The sequence below is a fragment of the Bombus pyrosoma genome, linkage group LG8 (assembly GCF_014825855.1).
Source record: "Bombus pyrosoma isolate SC7728 linkage group LG8, ASM1482585v1, whole genome shotgun sequence".
In the NCBI taxonomy this organism is placed as follows: domain Eukaryota; kingdom Metazoa; phylum Arthropoda; class Insecta; order Hymenoptera; family Apidae; genus Bombus; species Bombus pyrosoma.
Window position 1 is genome coordinate 6,954,624 of NC_057777.1, and position 19,499 is coordinate 6,974,122.

General features: G+C 35.4%; 1 protein-coding gene across 3 annotated transcripts in view; it reads right to left on the minus strand.

Moving 5' to 3' along the window:
- Window positions 1-19,423, minus strand: part of LOC122569927 (protein split ends-like) — a 174,746-nt gene extending 155,323 nt beyond the window's left edge. For all 3 annotated transcript variants that reach the window (XM_043731592.1, XM_043731590.1, XM_043731591.1), the window contains exon 1: window positions 18,302-19,423. In XM_043731592.1, the coding sequence (XP_043587527.1) occupies window positions 18,302-18,316 (15 nt within the window). In that variant the 5' untranslated portion in view covers window positions 18,317-19,423. The remainder of the gene's footprint in view (window positions 1-18,301) is intronic.
- Between the last annotated feature and the right edge of the window lie 76 nt (window positions 19,424-19,499).

Here is a 19,499-nt window from a genome sequence, read left to right on the forward strand (position 1 = left end):
AGCAAATAAAAATTACGTTCTTAAACAATAGCTCGAATTTTGTTTCGCGCAAGATGTCCAGAAATTAACAAACTTTCGGCCGAATGAATCGAAACCCGACAACGTACGACAACGTTCGAGGTGAAAATGATTGCAGCGATACGAAATGAAAATAGTGGCGACAATATTGAAAAACAGATTGTACTTTTAACAAGCTCGAAACTCGCATAATATGAAATTAGTTTTTAGTTTTGTTTCCCGTTGGACAGCAACTACGCCAACTGCGCCAGAAAAATTAACAATTCGATACTACCGTTCCCAAAGCTGTTTCCTTCTATAATATGGGAAAAATAATTCCATTGTTTTCCTGTAATTTGGAACTTATATAAATGCTCATATGTATAAATAACTTTCGAATCTCATCGAAGAACATTTAATTTAAAAGGTCTGGAATTAAAAATTTAATTCTAATTCAAATATTCAAATCTTAAATATTAGATTTTCAAATTCCGTAACAACGGATATGTTTAATTGCAATTTGAATACGCTTCATATCGCGCGTAATCGCCAATTATTTCGCTCAATTACGTTTCCATTTCGAAACATCGACGTTTTATCGATGATCTGAGACTTTTGAACGGTACTGTAGCATCATCTTAATAATAAACGTCCACCTGCAAATACATAATCCTGCAGCAGGATTTAACGACAGGGATGGCTACGAGTTTTCTTGGCGTTAGATCACCGATTATTGGGATCGATCGGGAACGATTCACCTGCCTGTGGCTTGGGTTGCGAGCAATCGCGATCGACTATAGGGAGGAGAGTATTATTTAAAGAGCCTGTATCTGGATAGAGCGTGTGTCTCGACCTCTAGCATAATCGCGAGACACCTGGAGATCGTTGGTGTATGTTAGCTGCTGAGAAACCGGTTTCCACTAAGCTACAACCGAAAAGAAAATTTCAATAATGGTTATTACGCGTCTATTCAGACGTTTTCTTGGGAAGTCTTGTTTGTTCGATTAATTAGAAATTCCCCAGGCCGTTCAACGATAAACGAACGCTTTAGCGACCAATATAGCAACAAAACAACTACATATTTCTTCATTATTTTCTTCTGTATCGAGTTAGATGCTTCTAACAATCTAGCAATATATTTCTCAAATTGTAAAACTTCTTGCAAACTTCTTATTTCCGATTAACCAGCAGGACATTAAGTACAACAATTAATTAGTATTTTTAAAAACGTTAAATTGGTTTAATAATGGTCGAATAGCAATAGTGAATATTCCAACACACGTTTACTCAAGTATTATAATGTTACGTGGGTATTGGCTGACAAAATTGAAATAACAATTTAATTAAGTTTCAGTCGTAAATAAGCAGTGAGCTGTTTGGTATTCAATTTGACCTAATAAATAGCTGCGCGTAATTAGAAAAGCTCTGAGCATCGATGCGTTGAAGAAAACGACATTGAAATATTAAAGCAAGAAATCACAATTATAGAATGCGAGTTAATTAAAACTTTCTTGTCGTTCAGAAATTCTTGCTCAGTAAGTTTGATAGAAAGTAAGTACGTTACAAACGAACAAGAATAAAAACTAATCAATAGGCAACAATGATCATTAACAACTCATTAATATTAATTTTACTAGCGAGATTTTCATCGATTTCTACGGACGAGGACGTTCCTTCTCAATTTACTAATGATTCACTTTATGAGTCCCGGAACAAACAAGGAAACAATTAAAATCGCTTTCCAAATGATAAAACAACTTCTAGAATAAGTATGGAATTATTATGATAATTAAACTGCACTTGATGTTTATGCATTTATGGAAAATTTCAAAATGTAAGAATTTAATTTAAATCCGTATATGTATATGAATAAACGTACGATGTACTTCACGCTATTATGTTTTATAATCGTATTATTTACTAAAAAAAAAAAAAAATACCCATTTAAGTTTCATGTTTTCCAACTAATTAAAAAAAAAAAGGTATGAATTTACATAAACGTCTACGGCCTAACAATAATATGATAAATATAACGTAATTAATAATAATTGATAAATGATACTGCAATAACGTTTCTATTACCTAATGTCTCAAAATTCATTTCAATAAATTATGGTACACGTACTAGACGAACAAGAATCTTGAACAGGAATGGTTAATGAAAAACAAGCTGTCCTTCGGTACACACGATCCCATATAATGGAAAATTTATATTCCCTCTATTGAAGTTGGTTGATATTCGAAACGCGACAAAAGCACAAGGTAGTAACATAAAAAAAATATTGCATGCAGGTACATACACGCACACGTACACACAGCAGCTCTACTAGGCAACTGTTCCCCTTTTGCAGGAAGTTGCCACAATAATAGAATGCATTTTCCATTTGTCCAATTCCCAGCAGTAATTACGTCGGACCTCTCTATCGGGTTTGAAACCCCCCCCCCACTAGCTTTCCACTTTCCACCACCCTACACACGGAACTGCAAATCGAACCCCTACACATTTCAACATACGAGGAAAAATTTCCTCTGTACACATTTTTGACAAATTTCCTCCCGTGGCCCGCCACCTATATAGATAAGCTTAAAAATGATCTCAATTGTGCTTGAAACAAAAATATCTGCTTTTTGGTGCTTACTCTCGAGCTCTATATGCGATCATTGTTAATGGATCATGGACGTTCGTGTAAATTCATGTTCTTGTAAGTGTAACTAAGCGTAACTAAGTAAGTGTAACTAAGTGTAACTAAGGGAGTAGAATTTAAACAAAAATTGATTTCACTCGCCGTATATTATGAAGAGCTCGAGTCAGAGTAGCTAAGCAATTTAATTTTTAAGACGATAAACCAGAAGGAAAAATTGAGATTCGAGTTAGTAAAATTGTACGTATTTAAAAAGCAAAACGCTGTTAAACTCCGTATGCAATGATTACTTATAAACGTATCCAGATTTCGAGGAATAACAGTTGAGCATTAAATTGATTCGTATAGATGAGTACACGTTGAATTTGATCCACAGTGAATAGAGACCCGCGATAAAAAAAAGACCCACTACCACTCATAGTTGTAAACCCTTCGTTGAGGGATCGATAATGGGCTCCAGGGGCTGACCGTGATGAAAAAAAAAGAGAGAAGAAAAACCGTTCGATTCACTCGACAGGGGCCGTAATCTTTCGTTCTGCACGGCTGCCGATTTGTCGCGTGCTCGATTGACACTTTGCGTTTAGATTTGTTGCGTGTGTGTATTTAGCCAGTTTTTAGTCTGCAAGATCTGGGAAAGAGGTAATTTTAAGGCAATTTGGAATCGTTTATTAAACAATTCAGATAAAAGATAAAATCTTAGGGCGGAGGAAATTTGAATTTGATAATCATCTATTCGATCGTAACGTAATTTGTTATGATTCACTAACGATTAACAACGATATAAATATACATATAACGATACACATCGTTCACGCGAGGTTTCTTAACGGAAATTCAGAACGAAACACGGTCGCTACTTTAGTAAAAAAAAAAAAAAAGGAAAAAGAATATGCCGGTATCAATGCGAAGCTAAAACGAGAACACAACGTCGTATATTTTAATTTAAATTTATGATGTTTTACTTCATGCACGGAATTATGATTGTCCGAAACGATTTCCCGTGCAACAGCTGTCGCTGCAACAGAATTACAATACAAATTGGTTTTTCAATTGCGATTTCAGTTATACCTAGAGAGACCGGTGAAATTATTGAACGACCGTAGGTTAAAATTATTTCATATATTGTAAAAGTTAAAAAAAAAAAAGAAGGGTAAGGGGAGAGAGAGAGAGAGAGCGACTGAAAATACGAAGACCTATTAGAAACATTCACGTACTTAAATAAAATACAAAGAAAATGGTTTTATATAAAAGTTCAAGTAGCTGAATTCACAGGCTGCACGAAACGCGATAAAAAACGAGGTCAAACTAACTTTTAGATATCTCAAACATGAGGGAACATTAAATTTAAATTCTAAGGTAAATATTTGATCGTTGATGGCATAATAGGAACGGTGTGCTTAGCTTCCAGTCTTCAAATGAAATTTTCCTAAAACTTACTTGCTCTTAATTCATTTATAATATATCATTTTTTTCATTTTTTTTATCTAATTTACGATAGATGTGTAAGAAATATGGAAGAAGAAGGAAAATACTTTTGACGTCGTTTCGACTCTTTTATCTCTAATATAAACATAATGCACAGAGGCAACTGTTTAAACAGAAAGCAAATTTTCCATTCAAACGTAACATCACGTTATAAATAATGTTCGTTCTTTATTTAACGAGAGAGAAAATAGGAAACTAACCGGACGAAAAATGTTCATTCATTTTCCAGCCAGTGCTCCGAAAATTTCGAATGAATTGTACGACAAATACCAATTAAGGGAAACTAAAACATACTGCATATTCGGAGCTTTCAATTTGCGAAAACAAATTTCGTCGGCTATCTCGTTCTCCATATTGTTTACCTCGCGTTTTCGGAAATTAAGAGCACAGCAACTGAAAGAGCGTGGAATTCACGGAACGTAGGGAAAACTTTTCCACCGAAAGTTGTAAGAAAACTTTCGTAAAAACTTTCCACTAAAAACGCAAGCGAAATATCGCAGAGTAAAGAATAGTTAAAATCCTTCACGCATCTGGCCACTTTTCTCTGTTTCCAATGAATTTACACGCCATAATGGCTATAAAGTTTATTTATCGAGGGAGCCAGTTAAAATATAAACGCAAAGTTCGTTTAATTCCCGTTTTCGAGTTAAAAGTTGGCAAGTAGAAAAAAGAGAACCGGTTAGAAAGTAACGAGCTTTAGCATCAAAGTTGCATCATCAGAGATATAGCTTCTTTCTAACAAAACATGCGACGAATCTCCACAAAACGGGACTTTAGATATTGCTCCTATGGAGAGCTATTCAAATTTTATTCAGCCTCAATAAAATCCACAAATTATCCGACAGAAACTTTTGAAACACTGTCTAATTTAACCGTCAAATTAATAATCAGACCGTGGATATTTATGCAAATTCATGTTTTCACAAGCATAATTAAAAAATGAAATCTGGCGAGAAATTTATTATTAATAAGAAATGGATATTTCATATAACTATACACTTTGGACATTTCATATATGTTTCTCTACTAAAATCTTATTTTTCTAGATATATTTATCGCAAAACGGCATAAATAAAACATTTTTAGAAATAATGTTTGTCATTCATTCTATTCCTCATTCTGATGAATAGAGCCGATAAAAATTCATTTTGAAAACCAATAACCGAGCCAGATACCAAGCTAAAAATACACGATTGCGCATTACGATAAAAAATACAATTAACGACTCTCGATTGCACAAGATTGATGTAAAAGAATTAGACAAGTAAAGAGAAAAGTAAAAGCAGATGACACGAGATAATTTAATCGAGAGAACAATGGGAACCTGGTGGAGCTGAAGCAACGCACACAACTGCTATGTATTTTCATTCAGCAAACCTCAGACAAAACAATGTGTCTAAAGCCGAGGCTGGTATAATCGAATTTCCGCGGATATATCTTGCTGAACGACAGCAAATCTCAGGGAAGTTAGCAAATTTATCGAGCCAAGAAAGCAGTTAGATGGTGCTCGCGTGACCATATAGAGGCTGCTTGATGATCCAGGAAGTTTTCGAGAGGAGAGACCGGATCTCTGTTGTCCGCTGGTAAACGAAACTTATTGTTAGTCGCAGCATTTTCTGCTTGACCCGGTTAGGAAGCAACTTGGCATCGCTCTTTACGCATTCGCAACGTGCTTCTGTTTCTGGACAAACGCGTGCAACAACTATTTCGAACCCTGACTCTGTCTTTGGAATATTCAACCGTGATTCCTACGCTTACAGAGGATATATCACTTTATATATATATATATATATGCATATATATTTCTCATCTTCTCTGAATGCTCTCGTGATTTGTTTTCTTGTTGGTTGGTCAACGGAAACAGGTTAAAACGATCGTAATTAATTAGATATAATTGGATCGATAAGTGTCTTCCTGTAGCTCCGATCTTTTATCTCATAAATACAGTCAGCCATAAAAGTCTACATATACTCGTGTAATTTTATGTATTCAACTTTATTTTTATTAAGATGACTTGAAAAGATTATTTTACGATACACTGTACATTCATTACGCGTAAGTGTAAGTGAATTATAATTACAATCAACGTAACTATAAATTTTTACGACCGACTTCTCTTCTACGTACTATGAAAAGATGGAGAATTATAATTTACAGGAGTCAACTTATCATTGTACCTAAATATTCATAAACACGCTTATAGAGCAGAATAAAAAGACAAACATTTACTTTTGACAAAGGATACCCTGATGTTTGTATTCCACATCCAAACAGCTATCTCAGCTATCCTTACTCGTATCCATCCAAATATTCAAACATTCGAGTTCCTATTATAATAGCTGTGTAATAATGCATTCTCATCCAGATTTCCGCTTAATGGAAAAGATAAAAATTCTAATAAGCCGTAATCACCGGAACAGGCCGATGATACAGTGCCAATAAAGCACAATCGACAATGACACACTCTCCCATCGATTGCTTATATAATCGAACCGCGTCCCGTCACAATGAAAAACATTGTATCTCTTTTCGAAGTCCGGTCACATCTATTATGTTTGAATACGTATTCACCCCTTCCTTGCATTTCCACTGGATTTTTTTCATCGATCGAGCAATGTTTGCAGACTGATTTAAGAAATGACTTGCGTTTCTTCTCCATCACGTCGAACCTTTCCTTTTCGTTAAATACGATGTTTGCTTGTTCAAGATGTTTCCATTGAATGCAATCGTGCAAAGAATTCTTTTACGTAATGGGCTATAAAAATGAGAAAAAGAAAAAGAATAAGAAATAAAAAAAGAAGAAATAAAAAAAGACAGCTTATGTCACGTGGAAGATATTTCGCCTCTAATTTGGAAAGTTCCCGACGAAAGATAGTAATAAATCGTGGAAACGAAATTTATCAATTCTCATGGTCCGTCAGCGGTACACAATAGTTGGCTGGAGAGGAATTACGACCGCGAAGGGTTAAGAACTAAGTATTTCCCAGCGTGGATCATGGAAGCGTCAACGAGATACACTGAGTCCAGACCCAAGAAAATTTACTGCCAATTACTTTTTGCCTCTCACATATGCCTGCTATATTCTCCCGCATCTACCTGGTCGACTAAAACCTGCTGACGGGGAAAGGAGAGGGTGGTCGAGGGGTGAGAAACCAGAGGAGGCTAGCGAAAGAAGGCGAGGCAACCGAAAGAACGACAGAAAGGTAAGAGACGCAAACTAACCACGCCAAGAACCCGGCTCGATGACGAAAGTGTTCCAACCGATTACGATGATTAATACATGGAATATGCATGTCAGAGACGAGTTATCAAAGAAATATTATAACTATAGCGGATATCAAGATCGTACAGCCGAGCCTTGAAAAGAATCTGATAAGGTGCGCGATATTTATGACAGTTTTAACATGAATACACGCTTCACGGAAGATACAAATGCGTTCCGAGTTAATGATGCAAACTATTCTACAGTGTGTTAAATATAAATAACGCTTGGTTCTTTAATAGAGACGAAATTATTATATATTATTATAATATAAATAGACTCTGAAGAAATGAAAAAGGAACTGATTTATGCGAAAGGAATTATGTGATTAAAAGCAAAGCTGATTGTTAATTCGATACTTTTATAAATATTTTATCCGTGTTACACGGGATGTTTAAAAAAATCATTAGCACTTTGAGGATGCTCGATCGTAAGATTTAAAATCAATCTGAAAATGTATAGAGCAGTTGCGGAATATGTATTTATTCACAGATCAAAACATATTCAGCCTCTGAATAGTCAATTACTCGTTATTAGACGTTACTTATGTTTATGCGAATTCATATTTTTATGAACGCAATTAAAGAAATAGAATCCAAGAAGAAGTTTATTCCATTCAATAGAACTTATAACGAGCACTATAATTTGGATATTTTATATATTTTTATTTGCTCCATAAACTATTTGGTAGAAGCTAGGTTTCATATATTTAGCACTAATTACGCGTTTCATATGGTATGCTAATTTATTACTAGACACATGCCTGCAGAAAATATCTTGTAACTTCTACATACGTCATTAAATATTATAATCATAACAGCCATGTCGCAAAATGTTTTATATAACGCGTGCAATACATACATAAAAGTATTCTGCGGTTGGTGCTCAAATACCTTCGCGGGTTAACTGTACGTCTTATTTACATTGAGCGAGTTGTAAAGTTTGAGTCAGGTCCAGGTCGTGGCCTTCTTTCGTCCGGATGAATGAAAGAACCCAACGAACGAACGATCGCGGGATCTTAATTGCAAACATTTGAACGCTTTCACAACTCACTCTACATTCGAGCCACTAGAAGAAGGTATTCAGTATCTTGGCACATTACCAATGGGAAACGCGGAATCCTCGTGTATTAACATATCATGTTATATCGATGAATCGTAATCGATGCTGATAGATTTATCGCTGTGTTATACGATTCATGATACGCTCGTATGCGTTAACTCGTTACTCTCTATAGCTCTCTATAGATTATGTAATAGCCGAACGTTATTCGGCCCGTGTTTGAAAATATTAGCAAAATTTGGTTTAATTAGTCGAACGATTCGTTAATCCTATCCCGTTCGATATCAAAGGAACATGGGGTTTCAATTAAAGTAAGAAAATGGATTGAATTTCATGATCGTCTACAAATTGCGTTTGGCTGTTTGTACGCCCGGCTATCCGCGGAAATTTCTATTTATTTATTTAAGCCACGCGTAAATTCCTATCGATCCGAAACTTCGCTGCCATTATTCATCCACGATGGATTCGTTTCGCTATACATTATTTCGCGAGAACAAAACTTGTAATTTAACAAATCTCGCCTGTCGATTATTCATCGACGCAACAAAATGCGCCATTGTTATTAATGGACTGTTCATCCGTATAATTACCATTTGTATCATTTATTAAAACTCAATGCCATTTCTGCTCCATTTCTCTCTCTCTCTCTCTCTCTCTCTCTCTCTCTCTCTCTCTCTCTCTCTCTCGTCCTTTCTCTTTACTATATCCTATCGTTCGCTTTTAACATTTTTTTTATTCTAACAACATAAAAATCGAAGATTTATATAAAACGAAAAAGCAATTATGACTGTCTGGCCATCGTTTCGTAGCGTACATTTGATTACAGTTCGACAATTTGTGTCAAGGATGGATAAACTTTGGTGCGCTCAACGTTGAGGACGAATTACGCGAAATAATGAAAGATCTGTGAGTGGAATATTTATAAGGGATGGGTGGCTAACCATCATTCTAAACGATGCTGAGGTGCAAGTTTAAATACTTCCTTTCATTATGGACGAACAATTTGTGTCAAGGATGTGCAAAGTTTGTACATTTGATTATTTCAGACTTCAGACCAAACAACAATTAATCTAAAAGTTTATATCGCGGTATGTAACGTTATGAAACTCTGTTAGAGTTCTAGCGCGTCTTTCTACGAATTATAATGCTGAATATTTTACATGTACGTAATACGTATTATATTTCTAAAATTAAAATGATAGCGTAAAAATGGAACTCTAGGATTACAAGAGTGGAAGGAATGTTTAATGTAATATACTCGTAGTTTTACGAGTTGAACTTTCATCCAATGTTAGCATAGAGTAAAAAAAAAAAAAAGAGCGACTATATTTTTAAAATCATGATTTACAGTTTCGCTTCAAATGGTATGTGTTCATGTAGTTTGATAACTTGCCAGCAGAGTTATTTAAATTACACAATTATGTACGAAGTAAATTTATCATCGGGAGAACGAGTTCGCGTGTTGTTTTTAGCGCGTGATTAATATAATAGCACTCGCCATTGTTATTATCAATTTATTATCGTGGAAGCGTATTACTATTTCCACGTACAAATATCGTTACATTGTTAATCCATCTACAGTAAATATATTCCAAATTAGAATTTCCAAATATCGCGAATATTTCAACAAAATCAATTAACCTGGCTTTCGTTCGACAGATAAATTAAAATAATTTTAATCAAGTTTTCATTATCGTCAGAAAAATACAGAAATGGATGATCTTTCTCTTCTGTGTGTTATTAATTCTTAGCAATATCATTTTCCATAAACATGGAAATGTTTTCGTGGAAATTAGAATCGGAGACACGTAGTCGTGCGAGTTAGATTTTACAAAGTTATTTGTTGTTCGCTCAATAATGTATTTAAGAAGAGTCGCAGATAAGCGGTGGCTCGGTTATAACTCACAAAGATAAAGCGGAATCAAGTTAAAAGTTGCTTGCTTTTCTTTTAGACACGTATAAATATCACGAATATACACGTAGATATATAGATATACATCTGGTTCTCTCCCCACGGCGAGACTTTCGTTTTTCAACTTTTTCGTTTTCAGCAGCAGATGAAAGAAGCAATGTACTTAATCGCGTGAACGCGTCTATGTGCAACCCGTGTGTACAGTCGGCGCGGAAAGTGAACTCGAACCCGCGCCGAATCACATTTAAATTGCGTTGCTGCGTAGGAATTCAATTAAATTACCGTTGATTTAACGAGTATTCGTTACAACAAACCCAAGGCACCGCACGCCGATCCGTTGACTCTTCGATATATGTTAACGCATTGGCACGATTTAATCTCCGAAGTTTCGAATAAATGGAGCAAGAACGTTCGATGTCTACTTTTAAAGATGAGTTGTAGCGTGTATCGATGTTCGAAGACTATGAAAATGTTATACAATTGCATAATATAAATCGCGTTATGTTACAGCGGATCAAGAAGGTATTTAAAATTAAAATTAAGTTGAAGTTAAATTTAAATTTATGTTAAAATATGAACATTCATTTTGAAAATTTGTATGAGATATCGAATAAATTGAGCAATTGGCTGTGTAAAATAAATTTAAGCACAAAATATCCGGTGGAATAACTGATTTCCCTATATTAGATTGTATTAATCTATTTGATAGAGAAGAGAAGGATTCCCCTACTTTTGCATGATCAATACAGCTTATTAAAATAGATTAATGCTACGAAGGTCAGATTTAGAAAAAATCGAATCATCAAGTGCATATACGTGTTATATAAAACATTTTGAAATTTCATTAGCAGTATAATAAAACAAAAGTATAACGATTATTATATCGGTTGAAACAAAATTACAGAAGTGATAGTGCAAACGTGCCAAGAAATACCTAATTAATCTAATGAATAAATGTATTGAATAATGTAATGAATCTTGTAATCTGTATGTACATTCTTAGATTGGTTTGAAATTTTATTAATACATACAACCATGATAACTATATCTCCTTACAACGTTAATGAAATTCCAAAATGTTTTGCATAAATGTTTCTATAAATATTCAAATATTTTCTCAATAAAATTTGAAAATATTTTGTGTAAATGTTCCTTACAATATTCAAATACTTTCGTAAGAAACTGTATTTACATCGAGTTTCCAGAATTTCGCTGACTCAAACTATGTATCTTTGTAGTTGTGTCACGAGCCACGAGCATGATTGTATTATATGTTACTTCGTTATTTTCTTCATTTTTATTTAAGATTCATTTCAATATTAATGTTTCTCGAATATGCAAATAAATTATTCATTCGATATATCGAAAGCGGTATTCGCGATCCACCGAAATTAATGGCTGCATAACGTTATCGTAAATATGTGGCAAACGAATCGAAGGAAAAAACGAGAGCAAAACGTTAAATGGTAAAGAGCAGAACGCAAAGAGATTTAACGAGATGCGTTGCAACGCAAAACGAGCAAAGTGCGTTGCAATTATTGTAAATATAGAGTATAAAAATTTCGTATGAAAACAGAGAAATCACTTTGATTATTTTATGATACTCGTTTCCTCGCGCTAAATAGAAATACATAATAACGATAAACGAGACAACAGAAACAAATATTTATGCGTAAATCGATCTGAGGAAAAATTTCGAAAAAGAAAATACAAAAATAAAATAAACAAATGAAAATTGAAACTGATTACAAATTTTGAACTAATTTTAGACAGTGAGTTTTATCGATAAAATATTCGAACAGTTCGAGGAAAATTATCTATCGCTTATCGTCGTCCTTCCTTTCATTGTCGTGATACTAGTACAGTGAAATTCGTAATATTATGCTCCTAACCATAGTCGTGATAACTACTGCCGCAAATGTTGGTATTACGCGCTACATCCGCGATGCTAAATGCACGTCGAAAGTCCATTAAAATACATAGGGGAAAATAAAAGATAGACGACATAGAAAAACTAATAAGCGATTCCAAAGTGAAACGAATATTCCCGTTTTAACTTTCGTTAGTAAAAAGCAAGGTAGAAAATGGAAGAGTATTTTGAAAGAATGTTATCCCATTTGAATCTTAATTTAATTTATACGCTATATATGTAGCGCATTTCGAAAATTATTCAGACAAATATTTTACCACTGTATTTCTATATCGCTCTCCTATTTACTTTTGCGTATCCTTCAAAATCAATATCACGACCCGAATTGAATCAGGCAACTTTATAACGTTTTAAACGAGGTCAAATATTTCAACGACTTTTCTTTATTTGTCTGGATAAAGTAGATCTTTATATAATTGTAAAATATTCAAACGGTAATATTTAAGACAGAAAATTATTGTAAGTAAATATTAAAACAGTCGTTAAATATTTCGTACTCTTTCAAGATATTCTTTACGGCAAATACATAGTTCTATTACTTATGCAAGATAACGGATTATTAGTATTATATTGATAACGGTTTATCTTCCACGATTGTTCCAATATTCACAGCCAAGCAAACATACATATACGTTACATTGTTAGCACGTATGTATGTATGTATGTATGTATGCGTGTATTCGGTTTTTAACTGAAAGGCTTAATCCATGAGATTTCTTGCCTCTTTAAAACATAGCATACGATTACCATTACTAATGAGGTAAACGTAATTACGCGTTCGTGTTGTGTTGATTAACACCAGAGAACGAGGTCGTTTGATTTGATTCGATTCCCCTTGTTTACGATAGCTTGAAACTTCCACAATATTAATTATCGATCTTTCTCCGTGATGACCTCGGAAATTAATCTAGAGAATTTAATAAGGAAATTGATTAAAGCGTAAAAGGGAAGAGAAAACGAAGATCTTATTAAGACATTTGCTCGTGTGTAACGAGCGTAAACGGCGGATTATGCTTAGGGGGAGGGGAAAAAAAAAAGAGAAATAACAGAGCCAACAGTACACTATACAGAGAGGAGGCCAATCCTACATTGAATTGATTTCATAACTTTTCTACTTGGAAACGCGGTCAGCCAGACTTTCTGGCGCGACTGTACCCCCTCCCGACTAATTTTGCCGATTAGAATTTTAGCATGATGTACACTCCGTGGTAAAAACTTCGCCGCTTTTCCTTCGCGCGCATTCTTTCACTTGACAATTCGAGTGTACGCGCATTATCTTGTAATTACTACCAGTTTAAGCCGCACGCTTGACACATGTAAATCAAGTATCGAAAACAACTTTCTCCTGAAATATGACGTATTCATGACAAACACAAAACGAAACGAACAAACTTATTTCGACTCCGACAATTTTCCACGATAGATAAAAATATTTTCTTATCGCCGGTAGCATTTTTTTTTTTTTTAAATAAACCACAACGCTTTATCATTGCATTTAACGATTCTTTAAGCGTTATCTCGATCGTACAAGAGTCTCTTATCGGATCTCATTTCGGTGAGCACGCGATCAAACAAACCTAAATGCGACAACCAATTTTATAATTTACCAAAATGGAAAAAAAAATCTGCATGATTAGAGATGTTCCGGGAAAATTAGAATTTTCTAGAAAAATTTCATGCGTTCAAAAATTTACGTAGTCTTCCTGCTGAGATTTAATTGCTAGAGATACATATAAATATTCTTTGAGCCGCTGCTGACGAAATAATGTGACAAAGAGCGTTCCTATTGTCCGTGTCAAATCGAAACACTTGTTTTTCGAGATCCGCCCCCGCGGTGCAATTTACTTTGTAAAATATGGTGAGCTCTGCGAAGCTACAAAAGTAAATTCCATTAAAGCAGCAACGGGGTACTTTCCTTTAATGTTGTTAGCAGGAAAGAGCGTGAACGACTGCTGGTGGGGAAGAGATTCTGAGGGGCCGTACAAGGGTAGAGGCAAGAACGAATCATACAGAATCAACAAGCAACGCTTAATTCAATATTTTCATACACGTGTTTTCTTTAAAAAAAAAAAAATAAATAAATAAATAAAAGAAAAATACCTCCGAGTAAAAGAACAAGAAAAAATAACAAAAGAAATTATGTTTTGTTAACCTTGGGAAGAACTTCAACCCATCTAAAAAGGATAAGCTCGAATGATTAATGAATTAACTGATTAATAACGCTCTTATTACATCGTATTAAGTGAAAATGGGGTAGGCTAACCTATATTTATTTTTCACGGATTATAAATATTTGGCTCGGCTGAACGGGCAAAGATCGATACACGCACTCGGCACGCGCGTATGAGCGCGAATAAATATGCCCGGTCGCGTGTACACAAATTTTAATTATGAATCGTCAATTGAATTCTAGGAAACAAGATCGTGCAGTTCTGTGGGCCGCGTGCGCGCGCGTCAACGCGAATGAATTATCGGCTAATTTCCTTTGCTGGTGAAAGATCGTAAAATTTATCTGGCGACTGGTTTTTGCGGTACGCGTTGTACGCGGTAGCTTTACGCGATAACTGAAAGTGCGCTTAGCGTCGCGATCATTATTTGAAGTACATTTTCAAAGGCGTGTACCACTATTGTTAGTGAAGCACCTGTCCCGCTCGGTTCGTTGAATTTGGCTCGTGCTGTACGTGTGTAAGTGCGCGCGCATCGTGTCACGCGTACCAACACGAACTCGTACGAGGATACACGAATCAGAAGAGAAAGAGAGCCATGTAAACAATACGAGTATGCGACCACATGTATGCACCGTCGATTACCGAATATATACGTGAAATAATAAGATAAGAAATTAGACGCGCTTGTGATTCGCGAATGATTCCCTAATGTTATCGTATTAGAATTACAAATATAAAACAGGAATTCGCAATTCTGCGTGAGAGGTAAAATTATAGAGTGAACTAGGAAGAACGTAACACGCATGACGAATTCGAATATAATTCTAATATAAAGAAGCAAAAGAGGAATAAATAAGAGAGAGAGAGAGAGAGAGAAATAAAATGGCTTCGTAACTGACTATAAAATTTATTAACGATCTGCAAGAAGAAGAAAAATACAACAGTCAGTGGGTGAGTCACGAGATAATTATCTCACAAGCACGGCCAATATTTTTATCGTTACTATATTTGCGATAGATTCATAACACGTTCGCGAATAGAGAATAAAGAACAACGAGAGAAGCGAATATTATATTACATAAATCCCGAGAGAAAATGATTGCCGTGAGAAATAGTTTTTATTATAAAGGCCTGAACAAAGGCAGCAAAGTTATAGACGACGTGAATTACGGGCGAGCGCACTAAATTTTGAATTTAATCTTTTTAGAGATGTCGTACGTTCGTGTAATATTGAAATCCTTAAACGTAAATAGTGCCATGTCAGGGCATGACGTAATTTTCACGATGCAAAAATAGACCATTCGTTCGAAACAATTTTAATATAACACCGAGCAAATATACAGTTGTGCTTGCTGTGCGAAAAATTGTAGAAAGATAACGTGTTTATATTTGATGCATGAATTGAAGGACGTTCGATACAAAACGTATCTCGTGGAAATTACAGCCAACGTTAAAATAAATATTTTGTTATTTTTTACGACTCTTGAATCGCGTACAGAAAAACCAGGAATACATACGTATATGTATGTTTGTTTGTTTGCCGCAAGGACGGAGCATTATTTTAATCGCGATTCACGTATTATTTAAACCAACTGCAACGCACGGAATTAATAAATAGAAGCGACAATATATTTGTTTATAAAGTTTGCTTTTACCAGTTATTAAATTCAGTTTGAAATACATGCTTTCTGTTAAATTTAATTGGATTATTTAATTGTTTTCCATCGATTGTTTATTTAAATTGAATTACCAAATTTGAATATTTAATTGTCCGTATATTGTTCAAATATAATTTATACCCGGCGAATGCGAGATTAAAATTTAAAAAATTTATTATTAATATTATTATATTAAAATATTCACTGATTTATATAAACTCCGTGAAATATTAACATCTGAAAACATTACTTAGTTTATACGATAAGTATTCAATGTTGCATAATAACATCATTTCACCGTGCCTCACTTATCATACTCCAAATAGCTTCGCGTCGTATAAATATATAATTTTATTACGTCATAGACGCTCGAGTATAGGTCGCAGGGGGATGGGAATTTTCGCTGGCGCACTGATTATTATTGCATCTGCCAGTAGCATTTTTTACAATTTGTATTTCTCATTTTAGCAACAACGGGACAGGAAAAACGAATAAGAAGAAGAAAGTAACAGATTAAAGGGAACAAAAATTTCTATGGACGCTAAATAGCTCGCCAGGAAAGTATACTTTATTCGAAAGGCCAGAGAGAATATTTTAAGTCGTTATACGGTGAACAAAGGCGACGAAAAACTGTAGAAGTTTGTTGTCTCCTTATTGCGAGAAAAAGACAATAGAGACTGCTTTACGTGTATTAGATACTCAGTTGGGTTACGATAATAAAAATGACGCTCACCGCTTAGGCCCTGATATAATAAGTACAACCGTGACTCGCGACCCCGCATTATCGATTTAATTCTCAAATGTATACTTTCAATTCGTCCACTAATAATAAAGACAGCGAGAGCGAGCGAGCGAACGAGTGAGTGAGTCAGTAAGCGTGCAAGAAGGAGGGAGCACGGGAATAGAAGGGGAGATGACAAAAAAAGAAGAAAACTGAAAAAAAAGATACACGAGTTACGTTAAAAATAACGAAAAAGTATTGCCAACAAATCAATAATTACGGATCAATGGTTGCTATATTTCAAGTGGTAAATAACACCAATTTAATCGCTTTCGTTATCATAAATAAAAGATGGAGCGAGAGAGAGTAGAAACTTGTCGATAATAAAAGTTGTTGTAAAACTTCTCATTCGACTGTACATCCTTTCCACGAAACACTTCTAAATATATTTTTCTCACGGCAGCCAAACATACACTCTTAAAATTTCCTTTAAACAGACGACGCTCTATTTATCTACCCGTTGTACCATAATATTTCGTCCTAATAATAACGGACGTACTTATCGATTCGACTTTTGGACGTGTGCACGAATAATGTTGTTGTGTTTTCTCTTACGACCCTTTTCTTTCACACGATTCCATTTAATCTCAACGATGTTTTTTTTTTGGAAAAAGGAAAGAGAAAGCGCGAAAAAAAAAAACAGCTAAACAATTCGGGGAAAAATGTAATTTCTCATTAAATCGTTGTTAGGACAATGCGAGTCGAGGTGGCTGTGTTAAATCGGGTTAAGGCACATCTATAAATACCTCACTAACTGCGAGTGAGAGAACATGAAAAAGAGAGGGAGAGAGAAAGAAGCACAAAGTGTACTGGTGGAAGCGTGAGAAAGAAAGAAAGAAAGAATACAAGAGATAAAGAAAGAGGAAGAGGGAGAGAGCGAGACATGTAAACGTAGAAGAACAGAGAGAAATAGTAAGCAAGCGTACGAATAAGCAAGAGAAAGAACGAATAGAGTGGGGGTGGAATAAGGGTGGAGAGGGGGAGAGAAAGGGGGGAGGAGGTGGCGGTGGAAGGCTAAGAAACGTGCGAGAGAGATAAACGCAGAATCACAAAGTTGACACAGAGAAATGAAAATGAAACAGAGAAAGACGACGCGCTGATAACGGTGGAGGAGGGAGAGAGTTAATCAGTCCTTCTAATAGTGTGGCACATTGAAGATACACACAATTGCATTCGTTGCCAGATGTCTAAGTACACGACCGTCTCCCCTCCATTGACTACCCCTTCCCCCACTCATCACCACGCTGTCACTTCTGCATTACGGACGAGCGAGAACACATCGAGTGAATTCGACACAACGAGCGGAGGGAAGAGAAAGATCGCAGGCGCGCGGAATCTGTATTTAAGCCAGCGCAAGCCAACTTTTTAATTACAAATTTTTTTTTTAAATTACTATCGGCTCACCTCTATCTTTTCCATTTCTTTGCTGCACGACTGTCACTTACTATTCCCACAGTCATCTAGGATCCTTTGGCACACACACACTGACGGCACATAGCGCGATATATCACGAGCTACACAAACGCGGTGTGCGTGTATCGAAACGATATAAGTTTGACGCGCGCGGACCAGCGACTCACGGTGCGGCGCACGCCGCTGTCCCATCAAGACTACTTTGTATTTACTCTAATTATGTGACGTCACGGATACACTGCTCGCCCCACCATTCGCCGCCGGAGGCGCCCGAGCTATGACGAGCGTGCTCGAGCGACGCCGAGGTCGAGCGAGCAACGCGCATGGCGAAGCCACCAGTCACCTGTCGTCTCTTCTCCTTCTTGTAGATCGCTTAGTGCAGTACATCGTGAAACGCTACCAATTTTATACATCGTGCGCCTCTTTCTCATCTCGAACTCTAGTATTCGCGATTACGTATTTTTCTATCGTCATAATCTTATTCTACCACTAATTGATAAGACATCTTCGATTTCCAACAGACACTCCCAAGCGTCGCGTCGTGCAGATAAAACTACATGGCCGATTTTTGTGCTCTCTAACCTTAACCCGATGTAAGAATTTGTGCTCCTGGTGATATGTTGCTTCATGTTCGAAGTACAAACTCAAGAAACCTTTCATGTTCGTGTATCTACGTTGAATATTAATATCCCGTGATCGATTAGATTTCAAAATGTCAAACTTTTACTAAGAGTAATTGAACGTTTGACGTTTAACTCGTGACGCATATTTACGGTCTCTGTTATGAATCAGCTGATAGTGCAAGAGTGCCGTTTGTCAAAAGATGAATCTTTCATAATTAGCTGATCATTATCATAAAACAATGTGCCTACGAAGATAAAATACGATATTAATAAAATTGTAATAGACATCGATTGTGCTTTGTAAATTTTAATCATTATGTTTAATGTAAGTGCGGTTACATTTAATTATTTATTGTAAAAACCAAGTGTTAGAATTTAAAGGAATCTATAAAAAATGATGTTAAAAAAGTTGAATGTATTTTGAGAAGCATAAAAATGTGTGAAAGATTAATAAAAATAAACAGTAATGATATTCAAGTGGTCGAAATCGGGCAACAAATAAAATATTGTAAGAATTTACTGTTTTATAAGTTACTATAGGTAAAATAACTATCAATTCCGAATTT